Genomic DNA, 25,565 nt, shown 5'->3' on the forward strand with positions numbered 1-25,565 from the left:
CCTCTGTTGCTATCCCAAACCCCCCTAAGGTCCCCCTGCACTCTGCAATCCCTCATAAATCACAGCCACGCTGCTGACAAACAGCTTGTCAGAGCTGTCTGTGTTTATCTCTATAGTGTCAGTCTGCTGCTCTCCCCGCCTCCTGCAGAACTCCAGTCCCCGCCTGCATCCCTTCCCTTCCTGCTGATTGGAGGGAAGGGACGGGGGCAGGGACCGGAGCTATGCAGGAGGCGGGGGAGCAGCCGAGACTGATACTACAGATGTAAACACAGCCTCACAGCACGGCTGTGATTTATGAGGGATTGCAGAGTGCAGGGGGACCTTAGGGGGGTTTGGGATAGCAACAGAGGCTGGGCTGTATAGGCAGATCCAGCCTCTGTATGCAGATAACATTCTTTAAACACACCTCGGGTTCTCTTTAAAGGGAACCTAAACTGAGAAGTATATGGATTTTATTTCTTTTAAAATAATACCATTTGCCTGACTCTCCTGCCGACACTGTCTGTAAGGGCCCGTTTCCACTGTCGCGGAAACGGGCGCGAATCCGCAGAGTTTCCCCGCAGGCAAATCGCGCGGGGAAACTCTGCCATAGGGGAGAACGGCGCCGCCGGCCGAATTGCTTGCAGTAGCGATTCGGCCGGAACCCCCTACAGAATTCGCGGCGGAGGCTGCGATTCCCACAGCCGTGCATGGCACGGCTCATGGGATTCGCCTGCGATCCCGCCCACCCGCTCAGTGTCGGCGTGCGTCTACGAGACGCACGTCGCACTAGTGGAAACGAGTCCTAATACTTTTAGCTACAGCCCCTAAACAGGCATGCAGATCAGGTGCTTTGACTGCAGTCAGACTGGATTAGCTGCAGGCCAGAAACCCACTACGAGAGATTTTCTGAGCACTTGCATGCTTGTTTCATGTTTGGGATTCAGCCACTACCGCAGCCAAAGAGATCAGCAGTACTGCCAAGCAAGTGGTATTGTTTAAAAGGAAAAATCCATATCCCTCTCAGTTAAGGTTCTCTTTAAAGGACCACTCCAGCTAAAAAAAGTAAGCAGTTAAAATCTAACAAAACGGACAGGTTTTGAGCTAGTCCTTCACCTCATGGAGGATACGCAGGTGTTTGTTTGTTTGTTTTCAAAAGCAGCTACTGACCGTCAGTTGCTAAGTCTGAGGCCTTGTTCACATTATAGGAGTTTTTGTAAAAATTAAAGTGTGGGCTTTTTTCAAAAAACCCGCGATGAAAGCGCTTGTGAAATGATTCTCTATGAGAGAGTGCATATCAGAGCAGAGCAGTTTGCGATCCGTTTTGAAAAGCGGTGCTTGGGCCATTTTTGATGCGATTTGCCTCAATGGAAGGTATAGAAAAAAAAACGCAAAACGCTCACAAAATCGCTTAGGCAAGCGATTTTAAATATATATAGCCGAACGCAATCTGAACAAGGCCTAACTGCCACTATTGCTGCACACCATTTTGACTTAGCAACTGCCAATTACTTTGAAAACAAACAAAAAACACCCCCTAAAAATCCTATGAGGAGATGGATTAGTCCAAAATCTGTCAGTTCTGTTAGATTTTAACTGCTTACTTTTTCACTGGAATGGTCCCTTAAAAGGGTATTTTATTTAGAATATCACTCGGGGCGGGGGGCTGGGGAGGGAGACTTAGAAGAGAATTGAATCAGGCCCTATATATCTAAGATCAGTAGAGAAAATAAAGCGGAGAATGATAAAATGTTCATGCCAGTTATCATCACACATCGATTTATTAATGTGAAACTGTTATGCTTTTATAACATGTGCCAAACCTACAGAACATAAACAGCAGAAAGCGCTGAGAGTGAGTTTGCCATTGTTGATGTCTGGGGAACACACGGATTCTGGGCATCTGCTCTATCCCTGGCTACCAACACGTGGTGCATATAACATGGGGCAGAACTCTGGCGGTGGCGGATACATGGGAGACATGAGCTCGTCACTGCAGCGAGTTATCAGTATAAAAAACCGTATGCATGAATGAGAGTTTTGGTAAGGGGTAACCTAATTAAAAGAACATGTTTAGAAATGTTAGGAAAGGAAATTCCATTTTCGTTATTTAAAGATACTAATCAAAATGAATAAATGTAGATACATGCTCCACAAATAGAGGTAATCAGTTTTGAGTTGATACTAATTGTATGCAGCATGGAATGAGCGTTTTCTGTGGATTATAAGGCCACATACACACATCAGACCATAGTCTTTGGAAAATGAAAGACAGGCTCTCCGCACGCTGATGCCACCACTCGAGTGATGACGCTGAAGACGTTACATGACGACGTCCGCTCCTCTTTCCTCGCAGGCATGGACGTCCACGCACTGACGTCCATGCCTGCGTCTGATGTGCATCCAGGAGGTGGAGCCGGCAGCGCTGAGCGGAAGAGAGGATGGCTCAGGAGTCAGGACGCCGGGTGGTTTCCATGGAGACCCGACGCTGGAACCGGCGGTAGCGGTATGTATCTCTTCCTTCCTCCCCGCTCCAGGCCCCGCTCCCCAGCTCTGGCCAGGCTCAAGTTTTATAATTTGCGGTCTCCGCACCCGGCCGGCACCCACACACCCAGCAGCCCAGGACACAGGCAGCAGCAGCAGGCATGATGCACGACGCACAGCACAGTGTCCCAGGCTGTGCAGATTTGTTTTATGTTTGCTGCCAGTGGGGGCCGGGGCCCCCCAGGTGGCCGGGGCCCTAGGGCAGCTGCCTTCCCTGCCTTAATTGTAGCGCCGGCCCTGCCACCAGGATGGATTTTCAGATCTGCAGAGGATTGTCTGATCTGCAGATGAATGCCAGCTAAACAAGGTGTGTATGAGATCTGCAGATATAGACTATGAATGCAATTTGCAGGAACGGATCTTTGGCAGCAACAGATCTTTTGCAGATAACCTTGTATAAGGGAGAGACAGACTGGCACCAGATGTGGGTGGGTGGGTGCTGGGTTCACCGGATTGCGTACTCCATAATCAACGTGCTCTCCAGAGCATACACTTGAGCAATTGACAATGAAGAGAAAATGGAGGCACAGTTGAAAAAATAGAAATACCTTTTAATCCACGGTGTGCTGACACGCGGGGTACAGTGGGGGTGAGGGGATGCCTGACAGCTGTTTCGCTAAAAAAGCTTCCTCAGAGGCAAAGAATCTTTGCCTCTGAGGAAGCTTTTTTAGCGAAACAGCTGTCAGGCATCCCCTCACCCCACTGTACCCCGCGTGTCAGCACACCGTGGATTAAAAGGTATTTCTATTTTTTCAACTGTGCCTCCATTTTCTCTTCATTGTCAACAGATCTTTTGCAGATACTGATCTTTTGTGTCTGTACAGCATCTGTGTGTGCAGCATCTTGCAAAGATTTTTTTCTGTTGGGGAGTTCAGCTCCATAGAATAGACTGTGTAGGTATGGCTCTCATACTACTTGGAAAGGGGCAACATTGGTCTGTGATCTTTCATTTTCCAAAGACTATAGTCTGATGTGTGTATGAGCCTTAAAGAGGAACTCCAGTGAAAATAATGTAATAAAAAAGTGCCTCATTTTTACAATTATTATGTATAAATCATTTAGTCAGTGTTTGCCCATTGTAAAATATTTTAAATCCCTGATTTACATTCTGACATTTATTACATGGTGACATTTTTACTGCTGGCAAATGAGGTAGCTGCTGCTTGCTGTTTTGGCAGTTGGAAACAGCTGTAAACAGCGATTTCCCACAATGTAACAGGGTTCACAGACAGGAAACTGCCAGAAGTACCTCGGTACTCAGAGTTTCTTGTGGGAGGGGTTTCACCACAATATCAGTCATACAGCGCCCCCTGATGGTCTGTTTGTAAAAAGGAATAGATTTCTCATGTAAAAAGGGGGTATCAGCTACTGATTGGGATAAAGTTCAAATCTTGGTCGGAGTTTCTCTTTAAGTCTAGGCATTAGAGATGGGCGGAGCTTTAGTCAGTCACTATACTGGCCCCACCTCTGCCTTGAAGATAGCAGGAAGGGCAATTTCAGACTGCACTTTACAGACAGGTCAGAGGAAAAGCAAGGTGGTGGTGGGGGGGGGGGAATCTGGAACTGTCTGAATAGGCGTACGGCTGCATGTAAACAACAATACAAGATTCTAAATTAGAAAATGCAGTTGCAAAAGTAATACTTAACTTACCTTACTCAATTTATTCACTTTCAGAATTTACCAACTTCAATTTTGGGTTTAGTTGGGGTAAGTGGTATGTATGGATTGAATACAAGCTAATGATTTGCATTGAAGGAAATAAATTTCAGCCTCCATCTACCTCTCATCCCTGGGTTCCCCTTAAAGGGGAACTGAAGAGAGAGGTATATGGAGGCTGCCATGTTTATTTCCTTTTAAGCAATACCAGTTGCCTGGCAAACCTGCTGATCCTCTGCCTCTAATACAATTAGCCATAGCCCCTGAACAAGCATGCAGCAGATCAGGTGTTTCAGACTTTAAAGTCAGATCTGACAAGACTAGCTGCATGGTTGTTTCTGGTGTTATTCAGATACTACTGCAGAGAAATAGACCAGCAGGGCTGCCAAGCAACTTGTATTGATTAAAAGAAAATAAATATGGCAGCCTCCGTATACCTCTTACTTCAGTTCCCCTTTAATCCTTTGCTGATATCTAACCCAAACACCCCCTCCCTAACTTCTTTCTAGAAACTAACCTAACTTACCACCAACTACCCCCCCCCCCCCCCCCAACTTTAATCACGATTCCTAACCTTAACATCTAATGTGGACCTCGTCTACCACTGTCGCTTGATACAAACCCTCCACATCTTCTCACATACCCCGATCCTCTGCTTTGGTACTATTCTGTTTGACTCCAGCCTTCTGTATCACCCCCAGCACCTGCTGAAATCATGGACAGTCTACCAAAACGCTCGAGTGATGTGAGCCCCACTCATCAGGAAGGATCACCTGAATCAGCCTTTTCTCAAATTAAGGACTTCGTTTTAATGCCTTTGGAGAAATGTTTTTTGTGCTTTTCTGTGGACTGGAATGAATTTCATTTTTATTAGGCTGCTTTCACAGTGGGACGTTACAGGCGCACGTTAGAGCAGCCTGTAACGCACCCCCACCGCACAGCAATGAAAAATCAATGGGCTGTTCACAGTGCCCACGTTGCGTTACATAGTAACGCTTCACGTGAAGACAACGTACTGCAACGTCAAGACAACGTACTGCATGCAGTACTTTATACGCGGCTAAGCCGCATTAGACTGTTTGCACATGCTAGGTACGGGTGGGGTTTTTTTATTTTAGGGGCAGAGAGGAGGCAGGGAGAGGCCGCTACGTAGCCAGGCACATGGCTACTTGGCATTCACTGCACTTGCAGGGTTTACTCTTTGGAGCGGCCGCTGATTGACAGGCGGGACCACGTGATGCGGAGAGCTCCGCTCACGTGGTCTCCGCAGCGCCTCCGACAGAGCAGGCGCACCAAGAGCTGCTTGTAACGCGGCTCTTGGTAGCGACCTGCTCCAACACCACCAGGCGTTGCGTTAGGGGCATGTTATGTGCCCTATAACGTCCCCTAAACGCAACGTCCTGGTGTGTAAGTAGCCTTAACCTTTAGCAGCAATGTCCCATATGTACAGCCATTACTGTAAAGTGCTGCATACCTGGCAATAAACATGTATAGAAAAAAAAAATACAAATCTAAGGAAAACAAAAACAAAAACACAGGTCTGTTTTTCAATAGTGTTCAGTAAATGAATGCAGCTGGCAAGCTTCAATAGATAAAGCTGTGCTTGACAAGAAGATGTAAAGTAAAAAGGAGACACCAGGAGGAAAATAGGAGGCCGAGGAGGGATGGGAAGCCAGACACAGAATGGCCAAGCACACAAGCTGGCAGTTGTTTCCCATCACAGAAATAACGTGCTGTTCCTTATAGCAGCCCATCGGCATTTACTTTCAGCTGGTAAAGCAGAATAATGAATGGGGATGTCTGACAACTGCCTGCCTGAGCCTGCTGCAGAGCAACGCTTTCCAGACATCCCCAATGCGTGAAGAACAGACCAGCAGCAAACAGGGAAGCAGCAGTACATAAGGAACACATGGAAACTGAATCACATTTTCATTTCACAGTAGTCCTTACACCTCACAACTACTATCCTGAGTTTCCTGATGCAAGTTGCAACAATGTCACGTAGAGTTATGGACAGAGGGCTGCAAGTCTCTGCCTGAACACCTGAAGTACCTGAGCAAATTCTACACATTCCCAAAAAAAAAAAAAAAAAAGGAACAGTAATCGATTTAATACCCGAATAGCGCTGTGCACACTGACTTTTAGCAAACATCTACTGCTATGTCAACAGGACCACTGCTGCTGCTAGCTTTGTGCTGATCCAGCTATAGGAATGAGCATTGCTCCACTGACATGGCTGCATCTGCTCTACCAGTTCAACCTTAATATCGATCGTAATTACTTGAACCTGAGGTGGTGAGTGATATGGAGGCTGCCATATTTATTTCCTTTTAACCAATACCAGTAGCTCGGCAACCCTGCTGGTCTATTTGGCTGCGGCAGTGTCTGAATAACACCAGAAACAAGCATGCAGCTAATCTTGTTGTTCTGCAGCATATGCTTGTTCAGGGCCTATGAATAAAAAAGTGGTAGAGGCAGAGGATCAGCAGGACAGCCAGGCAACTGGTGTAGCTTAAAAGGAAATATATATGGCAGCCTCCATAACACTCTTACCTTGGGTTCACTTTATATCCACTTTTACGTCTAATTGGGAATAATAATTGCATAGTGTATGGCTACCTTTATGGTATTGAAATTAGACAATGGATGTGGTAGGGATTAAAGGACACCAGTAGCAAAAAACAAACAAAAAAAAAAAAACCACACACACACACAACACAGCCCCAAATGGGCATTTCCCTATAAAAAAATGGAGGCCGCTGGATAATCCAGGGCCTTCCCACATCATGTTGGAAAGCTACATCCCCGAAAGACCATGGAAAAACCCTTGCTGACAGCTTGCACCTGCGCAGTAACATGGACAAGACTGGGCTCAGCTTTTTCCACCAAAGCCCAGGAAGGTCTGTGCTACAGCGCAGGCACAGTGCTTCGGGGGTTTCAGTGCTGGAATGGCCTGACAGTGGGAGGAGCCAGAGGCTTCCATCTACTGCAGTAAGTATTTTATTATTTTTTGTTTGTTTTTTAAACAGGAAAGTCCCCATAATCCGGAACTCAGGCAACCGGAAGTCTCAACTAACCGGCATGGAGACAGTGCTTTGGGCATTTACAGAGCAGAACATACTTACAGAGCCTCCAGGTTTCTTGTTCTACCCTTCCTGCAGCTCTCTTCTGCCTTCCGGCATCCATGCACCGCTCCCGGCATGTCACGTGACCCCATGCGAGTCAGATGACACGCTGGGATTAGTACACAGAAGGCGGTGGAAAGTTGCTAGGAGCTACAGAAAAGGTAGAAGACAGTGTCTGGTGGCTCGGTAAGTATTTTCTGCTGCACGGGATGGGTCCTGACGAAGCACCCATCTGTGGGGTGCGAAACAGCTGTTGACCTCGTCTCATGCTGATCCCTCTCTCTCCTGCTACTCTGTTGCTGTGGATGTCAACATTTTAACTTTATACGAATAAAGGTTTTTTTACTGAATGTGCCCAGCCGCTCCTATCTATACATTATATTTTCTGCTGCACGGGATGGGGAGGTTTGTGCTTTTTCATCCTATTGCTCAAGCAACCAGCAAGTACACGTATCCGCAATCAGGCAATCCATGCCTGTGCTGGATTTCAGGAGACCAGGCCTCGTGTATTTGGCTCAGTCTGCAGGGCACAGCGTCTGTCTGGTGAAAAAAAAAAATGGATTTTAGCTTTGAGGACACAAAGTTAGAATTTCCATCCCATAAAGAATCTATTGTTCTATTCATCGAGGAACAAAACAAAAATGCTGCAAACTTGTTGGGGGTAAAAAAAATAAAAAATTAAAAAAGAGATGGGAAACAGGCAGAAAGAAAATGAAGAAAAAAAAAAAATACCAGAAGAAAAGTATTTAGTCAGTGGGCTGTTTCCATCCATCAGAAATCCCCAATGCAGACAGCTGTCCCTGGAGAAGTACTTAGCTGCATAAAGAATAACTGGAACCTCCGGCATCAACATAGCAGTGCGGGGCCTGGAGCAGCAGGACGGACTGGCCTATATGAGTTATTGCAGCTATGTTTACCATGCCAGTCTGACCTGAAAGCTTGCCAGAGCCAGCGTATAATGGCTGTGTGTTGTAGTGCGAGTTTGAATGGTACTTACAAGAGAAAAGTGTACTTATAAACACTTCTATAATACGGTTATGATAAAGAACTGACTTTTCTCACTTGAATAGAGATGAGACCACATGCACACACTCACCTATTTATCAACACTTTCCTACTGCAGCCCAAACACTGTGCATAAAAAACTAGATCCACCGTCTCTGCACCCTGCCAGCTCTTACATATCGGATCTGTAGCGAGAGCCTGATCACGCACAAGGCAACTTAGGCAAGTGCCAAGTGTCCGATAGGAGTATAAAGACAAGACACATAACATTTATATTGCGATTTTTCCCTGGCGCACTCAAAGCGCCAGAGCTGCAGCAAATAGGACACGCTCTATAGACATTAGCAGTGTTAGGGATTCTTGCTGAGAAGGTGCTGGCTTACTGAACAGCAAAAGCAGAGATTAGAACCCAGGTCTCCTGTGTCAGAGGCAGAGCCCTTAGTACACTATCCAGCCATAAGCTTCAACCTTACTAAGGACACCATCTTGTCTTAATCCATCTCTGCTGAGATGAGACCATTTCATTCCACAATACTCTTCCAGTTCTGGCCTGGGCGTTTGTGTTATCTCGGCGGCGGTCACCTGGGTGTGGGGAGAAGCTGATAGACGACTATCCACTCGCTAGGCAACGTACAAGAATATAACAAATATATTCCCATACTGACTATCTAGCAGGCACTCCAATTTACAGAGATTTCAGTAGGAATTCCGCCTGTGCCGATATAGCCGTAATAACATTACGTCAAGTTAGGCGCTACGTGATGCACAGCTAGAAATGTAGCAACAGAGGAATGTAAACAAGAGACAATGTCATCACCTCTTCAGATGTGGACCAGAAAAACACTGGAGTATAAAGTGCTGTGTTTAACTTTTTAAATGCTGTCCTGCTACAATTTTGTTCAGGATATTAGGTTTAAGTCTATAAATAATCTTTTAGAGCAAATAAGAAATGCAGAGTTTCAGCTCTCCCCCAATTGCCTAAAAATTAACCCCCTCTCAGTGCCTAAACACAAACCCCTCCCTATCCCCCACCTAATGCCTGAAAGTAACCCCCTCCCAGTGCCTAACACTAACATCCTCACCTAATGCCTAAACCTAATCCCCCACCCTAATGCCTAAATTGAACCACTCCCTATCCCCCACTTAATGCCTAAGGGAGTGTCCACACTTGTCAGCTTTTCTGTACATTTTCTGCACCGGAAAACTGAGAACCAATGTTAATCAATGAGCTAGTTCACACACTTAATGCATTTTTCACATGCAGAAAAACAACTGACAGCAATGCAGCAGTGTCAGACACCTCGTGCAGAAAAACTGACGCAGAAAACTGATAGACAAGTTTGGATCCAGCCTAAGATTAAACCCCCACCTCCCCCTTCTAATGCTTACACCTAACCTCCCTCTTCAGCGCCCACTATTTGTAGCCGATCAGCTACTGTAATATAAACCTATATAGTATCCAATCAATATATCGGAGTCATACTTAATGTAACCAATCAGTATATCACAGTATCGGTAATCGGGTGCCCGGGGCAGTGAGTTGAGCGCTCGATTACCAATACTCGGCATTGGTGTCAATTAGACGCCTGTCAAGCCGCACACCTAAATCACCTGCTTTAGGCAGTAAAGAGAAATAACTGACTGTTCTGTCTGTCTGGTTGTGCCCCAACTAACAGAATTGGTGTTTTCTGATATGTATGATATGAGCAATAAGGGGCCCATACACTGGTCAATTTTAGCCTTCCATCGATTCTATGGAATCAATTGGAAATTGATGCTAGCGAATCAGCCGATCGATTTTCAGCTGATTTCGATTGATTTGATCTGACAAGATGGGAAATCTGTTTCGATCTGCTGCTGGCAGCAGATTGATGGCCCATAGAGTTGCATTGGATCTAATGGTCCATTTCATTCTGAAATCTATTCGAAATCTGTTCCTAGTGTGTAGCACCCATCAGATAGATTCCTGTCAGATTCAACTTGACAGGTATCTGACAGAAATCTGATGGTCGAATCTGCTGCAAATCTATAAGTGTATGTCCAGCTTTATGCTGGGCATAGACAGTTCGTTTATGCGCCGGTATAGAGCCAGCTGCTCGATGCCGGCGCGTCACCGCTTGTCTGTGCAGATCGATCCCCACTTGTCCCTGCGGGCACTTCCTTTTCAGCGTTTCGTTTCTACCAGTCCGCCCGCGGGGATCGATCGCGGTATCGACCGCCGCGGTGATTGGACAGGTTGAATATTATCAATCGAGCCATCAGTGGCTCGATTGATAATATAAAACGAACCGTCAATGCCCAGCTTTAGAGTGTGAGCTCATCGGGAGCGACAGGCATGCAATAGTTATTTGTAGTCTGTAAGTTGCTGTGTGATAAGTGATGTAACTAGAGATGGAGATCACGTGAAAACAGAGATTGTTGAAGGGAGGCTGTTCTATGAGCCAACAGCCAGGCAGACAGTTCTATGTGGAAATGTGCAGGTGAGAGTGAGCCAAGTGCAATGTTAGAGGAAATACACTCTTCAGACTTTTACTGAGACTATGAAAGCTTCCATTGCCGATTCTACGCATTGCATAGATATCACACGGATCTCCTGGCTTCAGCAGTCTCAGTCACACACCTGTAACAAACACACACAGCTGATGTAGGTACAGGTCTGAATGGTGAAATCATCTGATCTACATACTCTTTCCATGTCATTGGCTCAGGAAGTATTTAATGCAGAGGATCAATACACAACCAGGTAAGCAGCATTTTTTAGATCAATGTCAGCAATGGCAACTTCCTGATCTGTCGAGATACAGTCAGCACACTTTACAGCACATAGTTCCTGCACGTCAGTGAAAGATAAACTTATCTCTGTGTAAAATCTATCATATTTGTGGGCGTGGCCTATCTGATTATATAAGCATCTTATATCCACAGCATTCCTTGGATGCAGACAGAGCAATGCGAGTTGATTGCAGGGATTGGAAAATTTCACACAACACCCCATTGTATGATAAGCATAAAATAATTGTAGTAGCGTATAAATGACTTAAAGGACTCACAGGATGAAAGCCTAAATATAGTTGCACTTACCTGGGGCTTCTTCCAGCCGCTAGATGTCATTTTGGTTCCTTGTCAGTGTCGTCACAACTCCGGTCCTCTCCGGGTCCCACTGGCAGCTGATCAGATTCGATCAGAGAGGGATCTAGCTTACCTGCCTATATACATTGTGTAATGTATGAATACCTTAACCACACAGATCTTTCAAAAATATTCAGTAGGAGTCAGCAATGTACCAGTTTTCTCTCCCTTTAGCTTCCACCTCCCCTCATTTAGTCAGGTGAACAGAAAATATCTGATTTAAATAAGCAAAAAACAACAACATAGATACTGTTCTTTGGCTTTTCACATAGCCATAGTTTCACTCAGTCTCAGCACAACTGAAACTGGGAGAGTTCTGAACCCTCTTAATTTCTACATGGCTGTTTACAAATTCATATAAACCCCCTAATTATGGCCAAAGCATCTCCCACCCAGCCCGAGCATCTCCCACCCAGCCCGAGCATCTCCCACTCCTTTAGAACAGCTGTGAAAAACAAAGCACAAGTATACCGGCGTAATCACCTCCCAATTACATTTACAAAGAACAATTGGAACTAAATATGCAAGCACACCTTTGATGGATGTCGCTTGTCGGGGCGGGGGGAGAAATCAGGACCTGATCCCCTTATGCGACACCGCTGGGCCGTGCTGCACAAGCGCAAGTTGTGTAGCTGACGACTGCACTGTGTTGCTATGTGGGTGGGGTGGGGGGGGGGGAAAGAGTAGCACGTGTGACACCACACAACGAAGGGGTAGTGGCCCGAACAATGGGATCAGTGGAAACCGTCCCTTAGTACTATGGACAGTGATGGTTTTAGGTCGGGACGGGCAGCAAGGTGGCGTAGTGGATAGCACTCTCACCTTGCAGTGCTGGTTCAAATAGCAGCCAGGGTAACATAAGCCAGAAGTTTGTATGTTCTCCCCATGTCTGTGTGGGTTTCCTCTGGGCACTCCAGTTTCCTCCCACATCCCAAAAATCACAGAGTTAAGTTAAATGGCCCTAGACTACATAACTGTGGCATGAATTAGATTGTGAGCTCCTCTGAGGGATATTTAGTGACAAGACGGTGTTCACCCTGTAAAAGAGTTGTGGAAGAGGTTGACGCTATATAAATACTAAATAATAATGGGTAAAATGGGGCTCTCGGCAAAAATAAAATGTTGGGCCCCTTACATATTCATACTGTACTGATTGTAAACTTGTGATTATAGCTCCTGACTTGTGGGGCCCTGAGGAGGTGGGGGCCCTGGGCAATTGCCCAGTCTGACCCTATGGAAGCACCAGCAGTGGAATACACTGGTACTTTATAAGTATCAAATAAACGGAATGGATAATGCTCCACTCAAATTAAAAGCAAATTTAATCAAAGATGGGCAGGTGAGGTCAAATGGAGGCTTGAGAAGCAGAGAGTTACATTCTGATAAGCGGAGCAGTACTTTCCATCATAGATAGACAGACAGACAAACACATAGTGGAACTCAAACATCCTTTGTGAAATTCAACTGCAGGAAGAGAACCATATTTCCCCCTCCCCAGGAACCAGAGCTGGATTATCCACCAAGCAACCTAGGCAGGTGCTTGGGACCTACTGGGTGACAAGGGGCCCACCTGGCACTTTCTTTGACCTCTCTCCACTTCAAGCTTACCAAAAGGACCACAAGGGGGCCCCAAATCTACTACCATGCCTAGGGTCCCATTACATATTAATCCATCTCTGCCAGGAATGCTCCTACTAGTCCACAGTCCTCCTCTTTAATACTTTGCAGATATAGTCTCACCTAGCAATGTTATGACAGCCATAAAGATGCTGCAGTTCCACATTACAACATGGCTGCCTTGTCCCACCCTTTCTGGTAAGCAATGCTATGGGAATACAAGGAGAGCAGCTTTGAGTGACAGTACCACTGCCCACTCAGTATCCCTGGATAGACGGCTATCAGAGGGCAGGATCCATCAACTCATAGCCAGACAAGACACAGAATATTTATATTGCACTTTTTCCTGGCGGACTCAAAACCCCAGAGCTGCAGCCAATAGGACGCGCTCAGTAGGCAGTAGCAGTGTTAGGGAGCCTTGCCCAAGGTCTCCTTACTAAATAGGTGCTGGCTTACTGAACAGGAGGAGCCAAGATTCAAACCCAGGTCTCCTGTGTCAGAGGCAGGGTCCTTAAAGGGGAACTAAACTGAGAAGGATATAGATTTTCCCTCTTAAAATAATTGTAGTTGCCTGGCTCTCCTGCTGATCCTGTGTCTCTAATACGTTTAGCCACAGCCCCTCAACAAGCATGCAGATCAGGTGCTCTGACTGAAATCAGACTTGGTTAGCTGCATGCTTGTTTCAGGTGTGTGATTCAGCCACTACTGCAGCCAAAGAGATCAGCAGGACTGCCAAGCAACTGGTATTGTGTAAAAGGAAACATCCATATCCCCCTCAGTTAAGGTTCCCTCTAACCACGGCCATGCTAGAAGAGGCATAAAGTAAAGAAAAGATTCAGTAACCGTCAGAGGGGAGAGATCTGCTTTTCATTCCACGGATATTTTTTGTAAGAGTGACACTTTAATCGCATTTGCCACAGCCAGCACATTGGCGAATTATCTGTGTCTGTACAAGATGAGAGAGGAATTGATTTTACAGTGCGTATATCATTCGGAATAAGTTTTTGGCTTTTCAAGTATAATTTGAATTACCATTAATTCTGTGAGTTGCATAAAGCATCTCGTGTGGTTCTAAAATAAACGACGCCAAGCACTGATCAAGTTAATGTCTTGCCTGGTGACAAAAACGGGCTCAGCTGTGACCTTGTATTACCCCCATGACCCCCCCCCCCCCCCTCCTTACCCTGCCTATTAAGTCCTTCACATATCCTTACCGCGTATATTACTGCATTATATGCTCATCATACACGCGGCTGCTCACAAGACACATGGATGCAGATGGCACTGTGTACGCTGACTGGGGTTTGTTTACAATCGTGTGTCTGTCACTCAGATCTATGTTTGCTATCGCGATGGCAATGCAGCCACCACAAAGGCAAATGCAGGAATGGAAGTCAGCTGGCGTTTTCATGTATGTGAATTAACTCCTTCAAGGCCAATGCTAAAATCTGGGCTCACGGCACACAGATAATGGCAATCAGCATTTTCCAGGCGTTTTAATACCTGACCAAAGCTACAACAGAACCTGAAGTTCAAGGATAGCAGAATAATAATCTATAGGCTTATAAGTGGTATCTAAAATAAACACAAATGCTTTAAAATTGTTCAGGTGAACTTTACTGCATCAGTGAGAAAGAAGCAGCCAAACTTCTAAGAACTGGAACCCACTAGAACCCACTTTCAATCGCTAGCGATTTCCCTAAACGCTCTGCCAATGTAAATGGATGGGACAGATTCCACTAGAGCGATTGCGATTAGGGATGTGGAAAGTGGATGGATAAGGGCCCTTTCACAGCAAGTCCATTGCGTCACAACGGGCAATGTCATTATATCACGGCACGATGAACTGATATTACTACAGGGTTTTTCATATCTAGTGTGGAGAAGCGCTGGGGGTTCCGACTCAGTAACACAGAGCATACAGGGCAATGCATACGTTTACTGTGGCAGTGAAGCATACTTTCACTGCATCGTATGCCTCACTGTGTGGTTGCACCACAACGCTAACGTGTGGTCTGAATTTTTGTCTCTGTTGAGTTGCAAAGCAACTTGCACAGTGTGGAAGGGGCCTAAGAGTTAATTGGAGGACTAATTATATAACAAACAAAAACAGGGGGGCGGGGGAGGTCTGGAGAGAAACATCACAATGTGAATGTATTCAGCTGAGAATTTGCATCAGCAGCAATGTCTTTGTTCTGCGTTGGACCACTGGAACTCAGTTTGTTTTATTGTTTGTGTTCAGCTACGTACACATGCTAGATTCCCATTGCAAATAATACATTGTTCACGATCATATCAGGTGAAAATCTACCACAAGTACAGGTGTAGCCAGTTGTCGCTGGTTTCTCCATCAGTGACCCAGTGTGTTGTGTTAATCTCTAGTGACTACTATTGTGGATTCCATAGTGGGGCACCTCCTGCTCTTCCTCTCCCATCCCTTAGGCTAAGTTCACATTGGGACGTTGCATTGTGTTCTCTGTTCAACAGGTACACAACAAAAAAAGTCGTATCGCACATTACTGCTATGTTAACGTTGCATACAGTAGGTACAGTGAAGCATATAGACAATGAAAAATATGATTCCCTGTATCTGTTAACCTCCCTGGCGGGATGACAATGTATTGTCCAAAAGCAGGGCAAAGGTTTCTCAAGCTTTTAGGCCTGGGGCACACCAAAACCCGCTAGCAGATCCGCAAAATGCTACCAGATTTTGAGCCGCTTTTTTTTATTTTTATGAGGCGTTTTGCGGATTGCTGCTGCGGAGTTCAGTGTACCATATTTCATATATTGTTACAGTAAAGCTGTTACTGAACAGCTTCTGTAACAAAAAGCCTGAAAAACCGCTCTGATCTGCCATTTTTCAGAGCAGCTTGTGTTTTTCCTATACTTTACATTGGGGGCAGAAACGCCTCCGCAATCCAAAAAATGCCTCACCCCGGGAGTATGCATTTCAGCAAAACGCCTCCCGCTCTGGTGTGAACCACCCCATTGAGATACATTAACCAAGCGTATCCACAGGCGCAAGTGGCTGTAAAAATGCCAAAAAAACCCGCTCGGTGTGCACCAGCCCTGAGACGACCCCGACCCAACCCCCCCCCCCCCCCCCCAAAAAAAAAAAAAAAAAACTGCTAGATAGCTCTGCAGTAGCCCTGCACATTCCACACCTCCTATGGATCCAATTCGGGATTACCACTATGAACTGCGGCTTTCCGTCCCAAGCCTGACTCTGGTTTACCGCTAAGGAGGTAACGCCTGCATGCAATAACAGCAGCGATGTAACGTTGCCAGGGCTGTGGATTCAGAGCAATTTTGGGTACCTGGAATCTGAGTCGGAGGTTTTATAAACTGAGGAGTCGGGAGGCGGATGATTTTTGTACCGACTCCACAGCCCTGGTAAGTATTAGACAAAGGAGTCAGAGTCGAGGAGTCGGAGCCATTTTGGATACCTGGAGTCGTTGGTTTTCATAAGCTGAGGAGTCGGATGATTTTTGTACCGACTCCACAGCCCTGAACGTTGCATAGACTTATCATGCAGTGCGGTAAGCAGCGTTATAAGACTATGTAGCGCACGATCTTAACGCCTCACTGTGAACCTAGCCTAAAAATAAGGGCTGGCGCACACCAGAAGAGCTTTTCAGCGCGCTTTGTGATTTTAAAAGCTCCTGCTTATGTTATCCCATGCGTGTGTTCACACTGGAGCGATGCGATTTTGTAAAAATCCCCCATAGCATTGCATTAATAAGAGCTTTTAAAATCTCTAGCGTTTAAAAAGCTCTTGTGGTGTGCACCAGCCCTTATACAACATAACAGGCTAGTCGGCAGATAGCCAGGCAATGTGTCTGTATGATAATAGCACACAGAGTGCAATCTCACGTATGTACATGGCTCTCAAAGGTGCCAACACAAGGTACGAAAGCCCAATTATACAAACGGATCTTAGCTGCAAAATCGACTCATCTCATCATTCAATCTCAATCGGATTTCAACAAAAATGTGTTTGAAAATCGTTTGCATGGCTGCTCTATTACCTGTGTTGCTCAGCTCAGTGCAATACAAAACTATGCAGCTGGCAATCAACCCTATGCTTCATTAAGGTATATTTACCACCACGCTGGACCATGCCTACAAGCAACAAAATGGATCAAAACGGATTGTAAGTTTACTGGTCAGCAACACGACTGATTTCTGATCAAAATGATAAACTGTACTGGAAAAAGTGGCTCATATAGAGCCAAACTTAAGCCTAGTACACACCTTCAATTTCGATTGGCCAATCACTTACCAAGTTTACCACCTCCATGTAGTATAAAGAACAACAGATACCGTATTGCATACTATGAGCAAAATGTGCAAGTAAATCCTCATACTACATACACATCAATTTTACTTGGCCAATCACTGACTAATTTTTCCACCTCCATTATTATTATTTAGTAGTTAAATAGCGCTGGCATCTTCCGCAGCGCCATACAGAGTATATAGTCATGTCACTAACTGTCCCTCAAAGAGCTCACAATCTAATCACTATCATCATATCACTATGTATGTATCGTGTAGTGTTTGTATCGTATTCTTGGACCAATTTAGGGGGAAGCCAATTAACTTATCTGTATGTTTTTGGGATGTGGGAGGAAATCTGAGTCCTGTGGGAAATACACGCAGATATGGACAGAACATAGAAACTCCATGCAGATAGTGCTCTGGCTGGGATACGAACCGGGGACCCAGCGCTGCAAGGCGAGAGCACTAACCATTATTCCACCGTGCTGTCCATGCAGTAAGAGGGCCAACAGATTTTCAATACTATAAACCAGGGGTCCCCAAACATTTTGGGTCGCGGGCCGGATCAAGGTTCTTCAGACTGCTTTGGGGGCCCGGAGTGTACATAAAATGATGTAGAAGTCTTTACGGGCCAGACAGTGAAGCATACCCAGGTGACAACCTGCAGTGGACCGCAGTATCACCTAATGTGGAATTTGATGAAACCAGCGAATGACTGCTTTCTGGCTTCCATGTGGATGGGTGGTGCCAGCACTACTATTCTATATGCGGACCACCAATATTTAAAGATGTAGCTGACCGCATCTATAAGTAATACAATTTGTGTGCGGGGGGCCGGTAAAAAAGCCTCAGGGGGCCACATTCGGCCTGCGGGCCTTAGTTTGAGGACCATTGCTATAAACAGTTTGTGTAGGTAAGTAATGATCATTGTAGATGAAACTGGTAAAATTGGTCAATCATAACTGGATGTGTGTATGCAACTAAAGGGGTAGTGCAGACCAAAAAATCGCAAATGCAAGTAAAGCGATTATCAAATCAATGAATAAGCGATTTGCACTTTTCACTCCAGCTGAATTGCAAGAAAAAAGAAAAAAAAAGCTGTGGGTTTACAAATGAGAAAAAAAAATTAAAATAAATAAACAAACAAACACCACAATGCAGCTGTGGAACACCCTCATACGGATACAGTAGACCAGCACTCAAAAGCCCTCTTGGTGTGCACCAGCCCCAAGACTGACTCAAACTGGTATTGGCAGGTGTGTTATGCAGCATTTGACACATATGAAGGAGAGATAATCTGGACCAGCTTTTCTCAACCATTTTACCTTGGAGGAACCCTGCCAATAACTTTTGGATCTCGAGGAACCCCTGCAAACAATTTTTTGATCTCGAGGAACCCCTGCATTTATTTTGCAGGCGGCATGATCTTTAAAAGTATGTGTATCTGTTTATTTCACTACTCCCTATTACACTGCCACTCATTATACTGTCTCCTGAGCCCCCAATTTAGTGCTTCTTGTTACAGTACCACCTATTATAATGTGCTCAATTATGCTTCCCCCAAGATAGGGAAAAATGCCAAGGAACCCCTGCAGAGTGCGCAAGGAACCCTGGGGTTCCAGGGAACCCTGGTTGAGAAAGCCTGATCTGTACAATGCCTTACACACATTTCAGACCAAAACATCTTAGCCACCTGTAATTGGAGGTCATTTTATTGGACACACCATAATAAAGAATTGTGTTTAAGGCATTGTGCGGGTCATCGCTCCTTTGTGTTGCCTTTTGCACTGGCCGTTCAGGATCGAGCACTACCTATGTTATAGGGGTGAGTATTACAACCCATCTTATCGCATATTTGACACATATGGCCATATGTGAGAAAGCGAACCATACCTTGGTCAATTTCTCCATCCAATTAAGCAATCCACTCGATTATATCATTAGATCAATTTTAAACGTCATCATCCAAAAGTGATCAATATGGAGTGGGAAAAAAAAAAAAAAAAAAAAAAAAAAAAAAAAGGTCGATGTATCAGGTTGGAAGCTTTTCATTGATTGTACAAGTATTTGACAGGTGTTGATCGGCTCCTGGTTTGATCATATTTTTACGTATGTCTACATACCCATACCTTACTTTCTCCTATGAATTACTACTACACAATCCAACGCATCATTTGCCACGTGTGGAACGGCGGTCAATTTGTTTTCAATAGACAGGCGATCATTTTATCAAACAAGCCAATCAATTTGAAGAACAATACATTCAACCTGTGTATAGCTAGCTGTAATGTTGCCAAAGCCTTCGCATTTGGTGCTTATAATGAAGTACACCATTCTCTTCAGAACTACATACACGTGTTCTGTCAACGATAACATTGCAAAGATCTAATTCTACAACAAACCCACGCAATACCTGTGCGCATAACACAAGCATGACGCCCAGTCCTCCATCACTCTTTGATTGGGTAAAAAGGTGCTGACAATAAAAGATGCAGAAGTAAAAAAAAATGCCCTGCAATTGGCTAGGTGGGAGAGTTTTTGTACAAAATGGATGGGATGGATTGAATTTATGATCACAGAAGAATATGAAAAGCATGAGGTTGCTGGTGGGGGTGGTTCCCATTGAGAGTATTTTTGCCTTTTTGTTGTTGTTGTTTTGGTTGGTATTTGTACTTTAATTGTATTGTGATATTTTTGTATCAATAAAAATGATCTATAATTGACATAACACAAGCATAAGTGTTATTAGCAAATCACATGTAAAAAGTCCTAATTTATCGGGATACCATTTTAGAACTTTGACATAGCTTTTAATATTTTCATCTAAGAAGAATGTGTTGTTATAACTGTCAACGGAGCTTGATATGAACATTGCTAGTAAGGTGCCCAGGGCAATATATATCCATTATACATGCATTAAACTGGTAACTGAGCAATTATTTTTTTTTTTTACATGAAATGACCTTCTTCAACTTGGAGGCTTATGATCCCTCATAGAATATAAAAAAACAGGAGTGAGAGGTTCATGGTACATTTAAGTCCTTAATGAAAACCAGGGACCGCCTGTGTGAATGGAAAGCATTATAGGTAGCTATGACTCAGGAGATGACTGTCCCCCTCCAGGCGCCTCCACAAGTGTCTCTTACCTGAGTGGGATCTTGATGGCCAGGTACCTGTCTATAGCCACAGCCAGGAGGCTGAAAATGGAGCTTTGGGTCAGCACCAGCACAAAGCAGGCAAAGAACAGGCAGCTGTGGAAATCAGTCTGTAAGCCGATGCTGATAGTGATGGCAAAGGGAATCGCAAGCAGTCCCACAGCTATATCAGCCACTGCCAGGGACACCAGGAAATAGTTGGTGGCATTTTTCAGGGTGCTGTTAATGGCCACTGCCCAACAGACCAGCACGTTCCCCACGATGGACAGGACAGCGATGATCACCTCCAGAACAATGTACACTGGACTTATAGTCATTTCCACTGCTGGTTGGGAAAATCACACAAGGAGACAGTTATAGGCATCTGTGATGGGGGAGTGGAGGGAATGTGGGTCCCCTTCTATTCCTGTTCAGTAACTCCTAGAAAGCAAGTAAGCAGGTGATCTTATCAGAGAACAGCTTATATATAGATCAGATATAGGGGTGCCTGCTGTCACCACTTAGAGTATTAGCTAGTCACTGGTGATCCCATGATACGCTCAGTCTCACAGGGGACCCTCCAGACACTTGACTATTAGCACCATGTCACTTCATTGATCCAGCAATCTACACCTTCTTCACATCTCTCAGGAAGGACCCCCGGGGGAAGCGACAGGATTGTCCTGCCAGCTGTGCCCACTTTGCCACCCCTACTTCAGGAAGGCTCGGCGCTGGCACACCGCTGCCTGGACATCAGAGAGGCGAGGGACCACACTTGGCACAAGCCCGGGAACCTCATCGAGCCGAGGAGTCACAAAAAGTTTTGCCAGGATTCCGGAGCCCTATCCACACGCTGACACCTCCACAGCGGCTCCTCGCTTGTCAATGGGAAGCCCGTCCAGCCCGCTCCGTGCTGAAAGTTTGCCTGCAGCTGCTGATGTGTAGATCCCGATGGCTGCTCTCCTGCCACTGCTCAGCTGCAGCCCGTACACATGGGGGCTCTTATTATACAGTATAGGCAGCGGAGTTTTAGGAAACGCGTCAGTGGATGTTCGCTGATGTTAGCGCTCCTCCCCTCCCCGTACTATATGCCTCTCCTATAGGGCGCTGCTACCCCGACAGTTTGCATAGGACCTTCCCTCCACCTCCCACAATCACACCAATTACCCCTCATTGTATTTCCCTGCAGAGAACAGAGCGCTGCACGCCGCCCGCGAGCAGATCACAGCCAGAGCTATCACTGCACGGGCTAATCATTGCTTCTGTTTATAGTAGGGAAGCTGGGGCTATCTTCAAAACACTGCTGATGGCTTTTATCTCTATGATCAGTACTTTTATTTGGTACATACTGGAAACCATTATGCATAAAATGACACGTTGGGTGGCAAAGACTGGGAAGCCACTGTGATGAAATGCTGAAATAATGATGATGGCAATAATTATTGTAATTACAAGGATAATTGTCATTATTAAGCTGTATTGAAAATCAATGGTGATGAGGCAAGTTAAAAGGGGAAAAAAAACTAGTATACGTCTATACGTAGCAGGTCGTTTTTATCATATGGAAATTTTACACTGGGCCTCCCTACACTGGGATGTAGCCATAGGGAGGCTGAGAATGTGACTGGTGATGGCCACTGCAATGACTGTTTATTATCCAGGTGGTTTATGTAAATGTTTCTGTATTTTGTACACAGGTTTGGATTGGTCCAATTGAAATACTCAGCTACTGCATTTGATTGCCCCAGTCTTGAGCTGTATACAAATTGCAAAGAAATTTGTATCATGTGAACATCTCATTGATCATAGGTGCAATCGTACCTGAGCCCCCTGCACCAGAGATCCCACTTGTGCCCTGCACCAGTAATCACACCTGAGCCCCCTGCACCAGTGATCACACCTGAGCCCCCTGCACCAGAGATCACACCTGAGCCCCCTGCACCAGAGATCCCACCTGAGCCCCCTGCACCAGAGATCCCACTTGTGCCCTGCACCAGTAATCACAAATGAGCCCCCTGCACCAGTGATCACACCTGAGCCCCCTGCACCAGAGATCACACCTGAGCCCCCATGCACCAGAGATCCCACTTGTGCCCTGCACCAGAGATCCCACTTGTGCCCTGCACCAGAGACCACACCTAAGCCCCTGCACCAGAGATCCCACTTGTGCCCTGCACCAGAGATCACACCTGAGCCCCCTGCACCAGAGATCACACCTGAGCCCCCTGCACCAGAGATCACACCTGAGCCCCCTGCACCAGAGATCACACCTGAGCCCCCTGCACCAGAGATCACACCTGAGCCCCCTGCACCAGAGACCACACCTCAGCCCCTGCACCAGAAATCACACCCGAGCCACTGCACCAGAAATCACACCCGAGCCCCTGCACCAGAGATCACACCCGAGCCCCTGCACGAGAGACCGCACCCGAGCCCCTGCACGAGAGATTGCACCCGAGCCCCTGCACCAGAGATTGCACCCGAGCCCCTGCACCAGAGATCGCACCCGAGCCCCTGCACCAGAGATCACACCTCAGCCCCTGCACCAGAGATCACACCTCAGCCCCTGCACCAGAGATCACACACGAGCCCTGCACCAGAGATCACACACGAGCCCTGCACCAGAGATCACACACGAGCCCTGCACCAGAGATCACACCCGAGCCCCTGCACCAGAGATCACACACGAGCCCTGCACTGAAGATCACACCTGAGCCCCTGCACCAGAGATCACACACGAGCCCTGCACCAGAGATCACACACGAGCCTGCACCAGAGATCACACCTGAGCCCCTGCACAGGAGATCACACCTGAGCCCTGCACCGGAGATCGCACCTGAGCCCCTGCACCGGAGATCGCACCTGAGCCCCTGAACCGGAGATTGCACCTGAGCCCCTGCACCGGAGATTGCACCTGAGCCCCTGCACCGGAGATTGCACCTGAGCCCCTGCACCAGAGATCGCACCTGAGCCCTTGCACCACAGATCGCACCTGAGCCTGCACCAGAGATCACACCTGAGCCTGCACCAGAGATCACACCTGAGCCTGCACCAGAGATCACACCTGAGCCTGCACCAGAGATCACACCTGAGCCTGCACCAGAGATCACATCACACCTGAGCCTGTACCAGAGATCACACCTCAGCCCCTGCACCAGAGATCACACCTGAGCCCTGCACCAGAGATCACACCTGAGCCCTGCACCAGAGATCACACCTGAGCCCTGCACCAGAGATCACACCTGAGCCCTGCACCAGAGATCACACCTGAGCCCTGCACCAGAGATCACACCTGAGCCCTGCACCAGAGATCACACCTGAACCCTGCACCAGAGATCACACCTGAGCTGCTGCACCAGAGATCACACCTGAGCTGCTGCACCAGAGATCACACCTGAGCTGCTGCACCAACAGAGATCACACCTAAGCACTGCACCGCAGATCTCACCTGAGCCTGAACCAGAGATCACACCTGAGCCTGCGCCAGAGATCACACCTGAGCCTGCACCAGAGATCACACCTGAGCCTGCACCAGAGATCACACCTGAGCCGGCACCAGAGATCACACCTGAGCATGCACCAGAGATCACACCTGATCCCTGCACCAGAGATCACACCTGAGATGCTGCACCAGAGATCACACCTGAGATGCTGCACCACCAGAGATCACACCTGAGCCCTGCACCGCAGATCACACCTGAGCCTGCACCAGAGATCACACCTGAGCCTGCGCCAGAGATCACACCCGAGCCTGCACCAGAGATCACACCTGAGCCTGAACCAGAGATCACACCTGAGCCTGCGCCAGAGATCACACCTGAGCCTGCACCAGAGATCACACCTGAGCCTGCACCAGAGATCACACCTGAGCCGGCACCAGAGATCACACATGAGCCTGCACAAGAGATCACACCTGAGGCCCTGCACCAGAAATCTCACCTAAGCCCCTGCACTAGAGATCACACACCTGAGCCCTGCAACGGAGATCACACCTGAGCCTGCATCAGAGTTCACACCTGAGCCCTGAACCGGAGATCACACCCGAGCCCTGCACCGGAGGTCCTACCTGGGCCTGCACCGGAAATCACATCTGAGCCTGCACCGGAAATCACATCTGAGCCTGCACCGGAAATCACACCTGAGCCTGCATCGGAAATCACACCTGAGCCCTGCACCGGAGATCACACCTGAGCCCCTGCACCGGAGATCACACCTGAGCCCCTACACCGGAGATCACAACTCAGCCCTGCACCAGAGATCACACCTCAGCCCCTGCACCAGAGATCACACCTCAGCCCCTGCACCAGAGATCACACCTCAGCCCCTGCACCAGAGATCACACCTCAGCCCCTGCACCAAAGATCACACCTCAGCCCCTGCACCAGAGATCACACCTCAGCCCCTGCACCAGAGATCACACCTCAGCCCCTACACCAGAGATCACACCCGAGCCCCTGCACCAGAGATAACACCCGAGCCCCTGCACCAGAGATAACACCCGAGCCTCTGCACCAGAGATCACACCTCAGCCCCTACACAGGAGATCACACCTCAGCCCCTACACCAGAGATCTCATCTGAGCCCCTGCACCAGAGATTACACCTCAGCCCCTACACCAGAGATCTCATCTGAGCCCCTGCACCAGAGATAACACCCGAGCCCCTGCACCAGAGATAACACCCGAGCCCCTGCACCAAAGATCACACCCGAGCCCATACACCAAAGATCACACCTCAGCCCCTGCACCAGAGATCACACACGAGCCTGCACCAGAGATCACACCTGAGCCCCTGCACAGGAGATCACACCTGAGCCCTGCACCGGAGATCGCACCTGAGCCCCTGCACCGGAGATCGCACCTGAGCCCCTGAACCGGAGATTGCACCTGAGCCCCTGCACCGGAGATTGCACCTGAGCCCCTGCACCAGAGATCGCACCTGAGCCCTTGCACCACAGATCGCACCTGAGCCTGCACCAGAGATCACACCTGAGCCTGCACCAGAGATCACACCTGAGCCTGCACCAGAGATCACACCTGAGCCTGCACCAGAGATCACACCTGAGCCTGCACCAGAGATCACATCACACCTGAGC

At 47.1% G+C, this 25,565-nt stretch overlaps 1 protein-coding gene across 1 annotated transcript in view; it reads right to left on the bottom strand.

Annotated features, from left to right (window-relative positions):
• Nucleotides 1–21,468, bottom strand: part of ADORA2B (adenosine A2b receptor) — a 137,293-nt gene extending 115,825 nt beyond the window's left edge. The window contains exon 1 of the mRNA XM_068266010.1: nt 20,484–21,468. Within this exon, the coding sequence (XP_068122111.1) occupies nt 20,484–20,809 (326 nt within the window). The 5' untranslated portion in view covers nt 20,810–21,468. The remainder of the gene's footprint in view (nt 1–20,483) is intronic.
• Nucleotides 21,469–25,565: the final 4,097 nt, after the last annotated feature.

Source organism: Hyperolius riggenbachi, chromosome 2 (genome assembly GCF_040937935.1).
Source record: "Hyperolius riggenbachi isolate aHypRig1 chromosome 2, aHypRig1.pri, whole genome shotgun sequence".
NCBI classification, from domain to species: Eukaryota; Metazoa; Chordata; class Amphibia; order Anura; family Hyperoliidae; genus Hyperolius; species Hyperolius riggenbachi.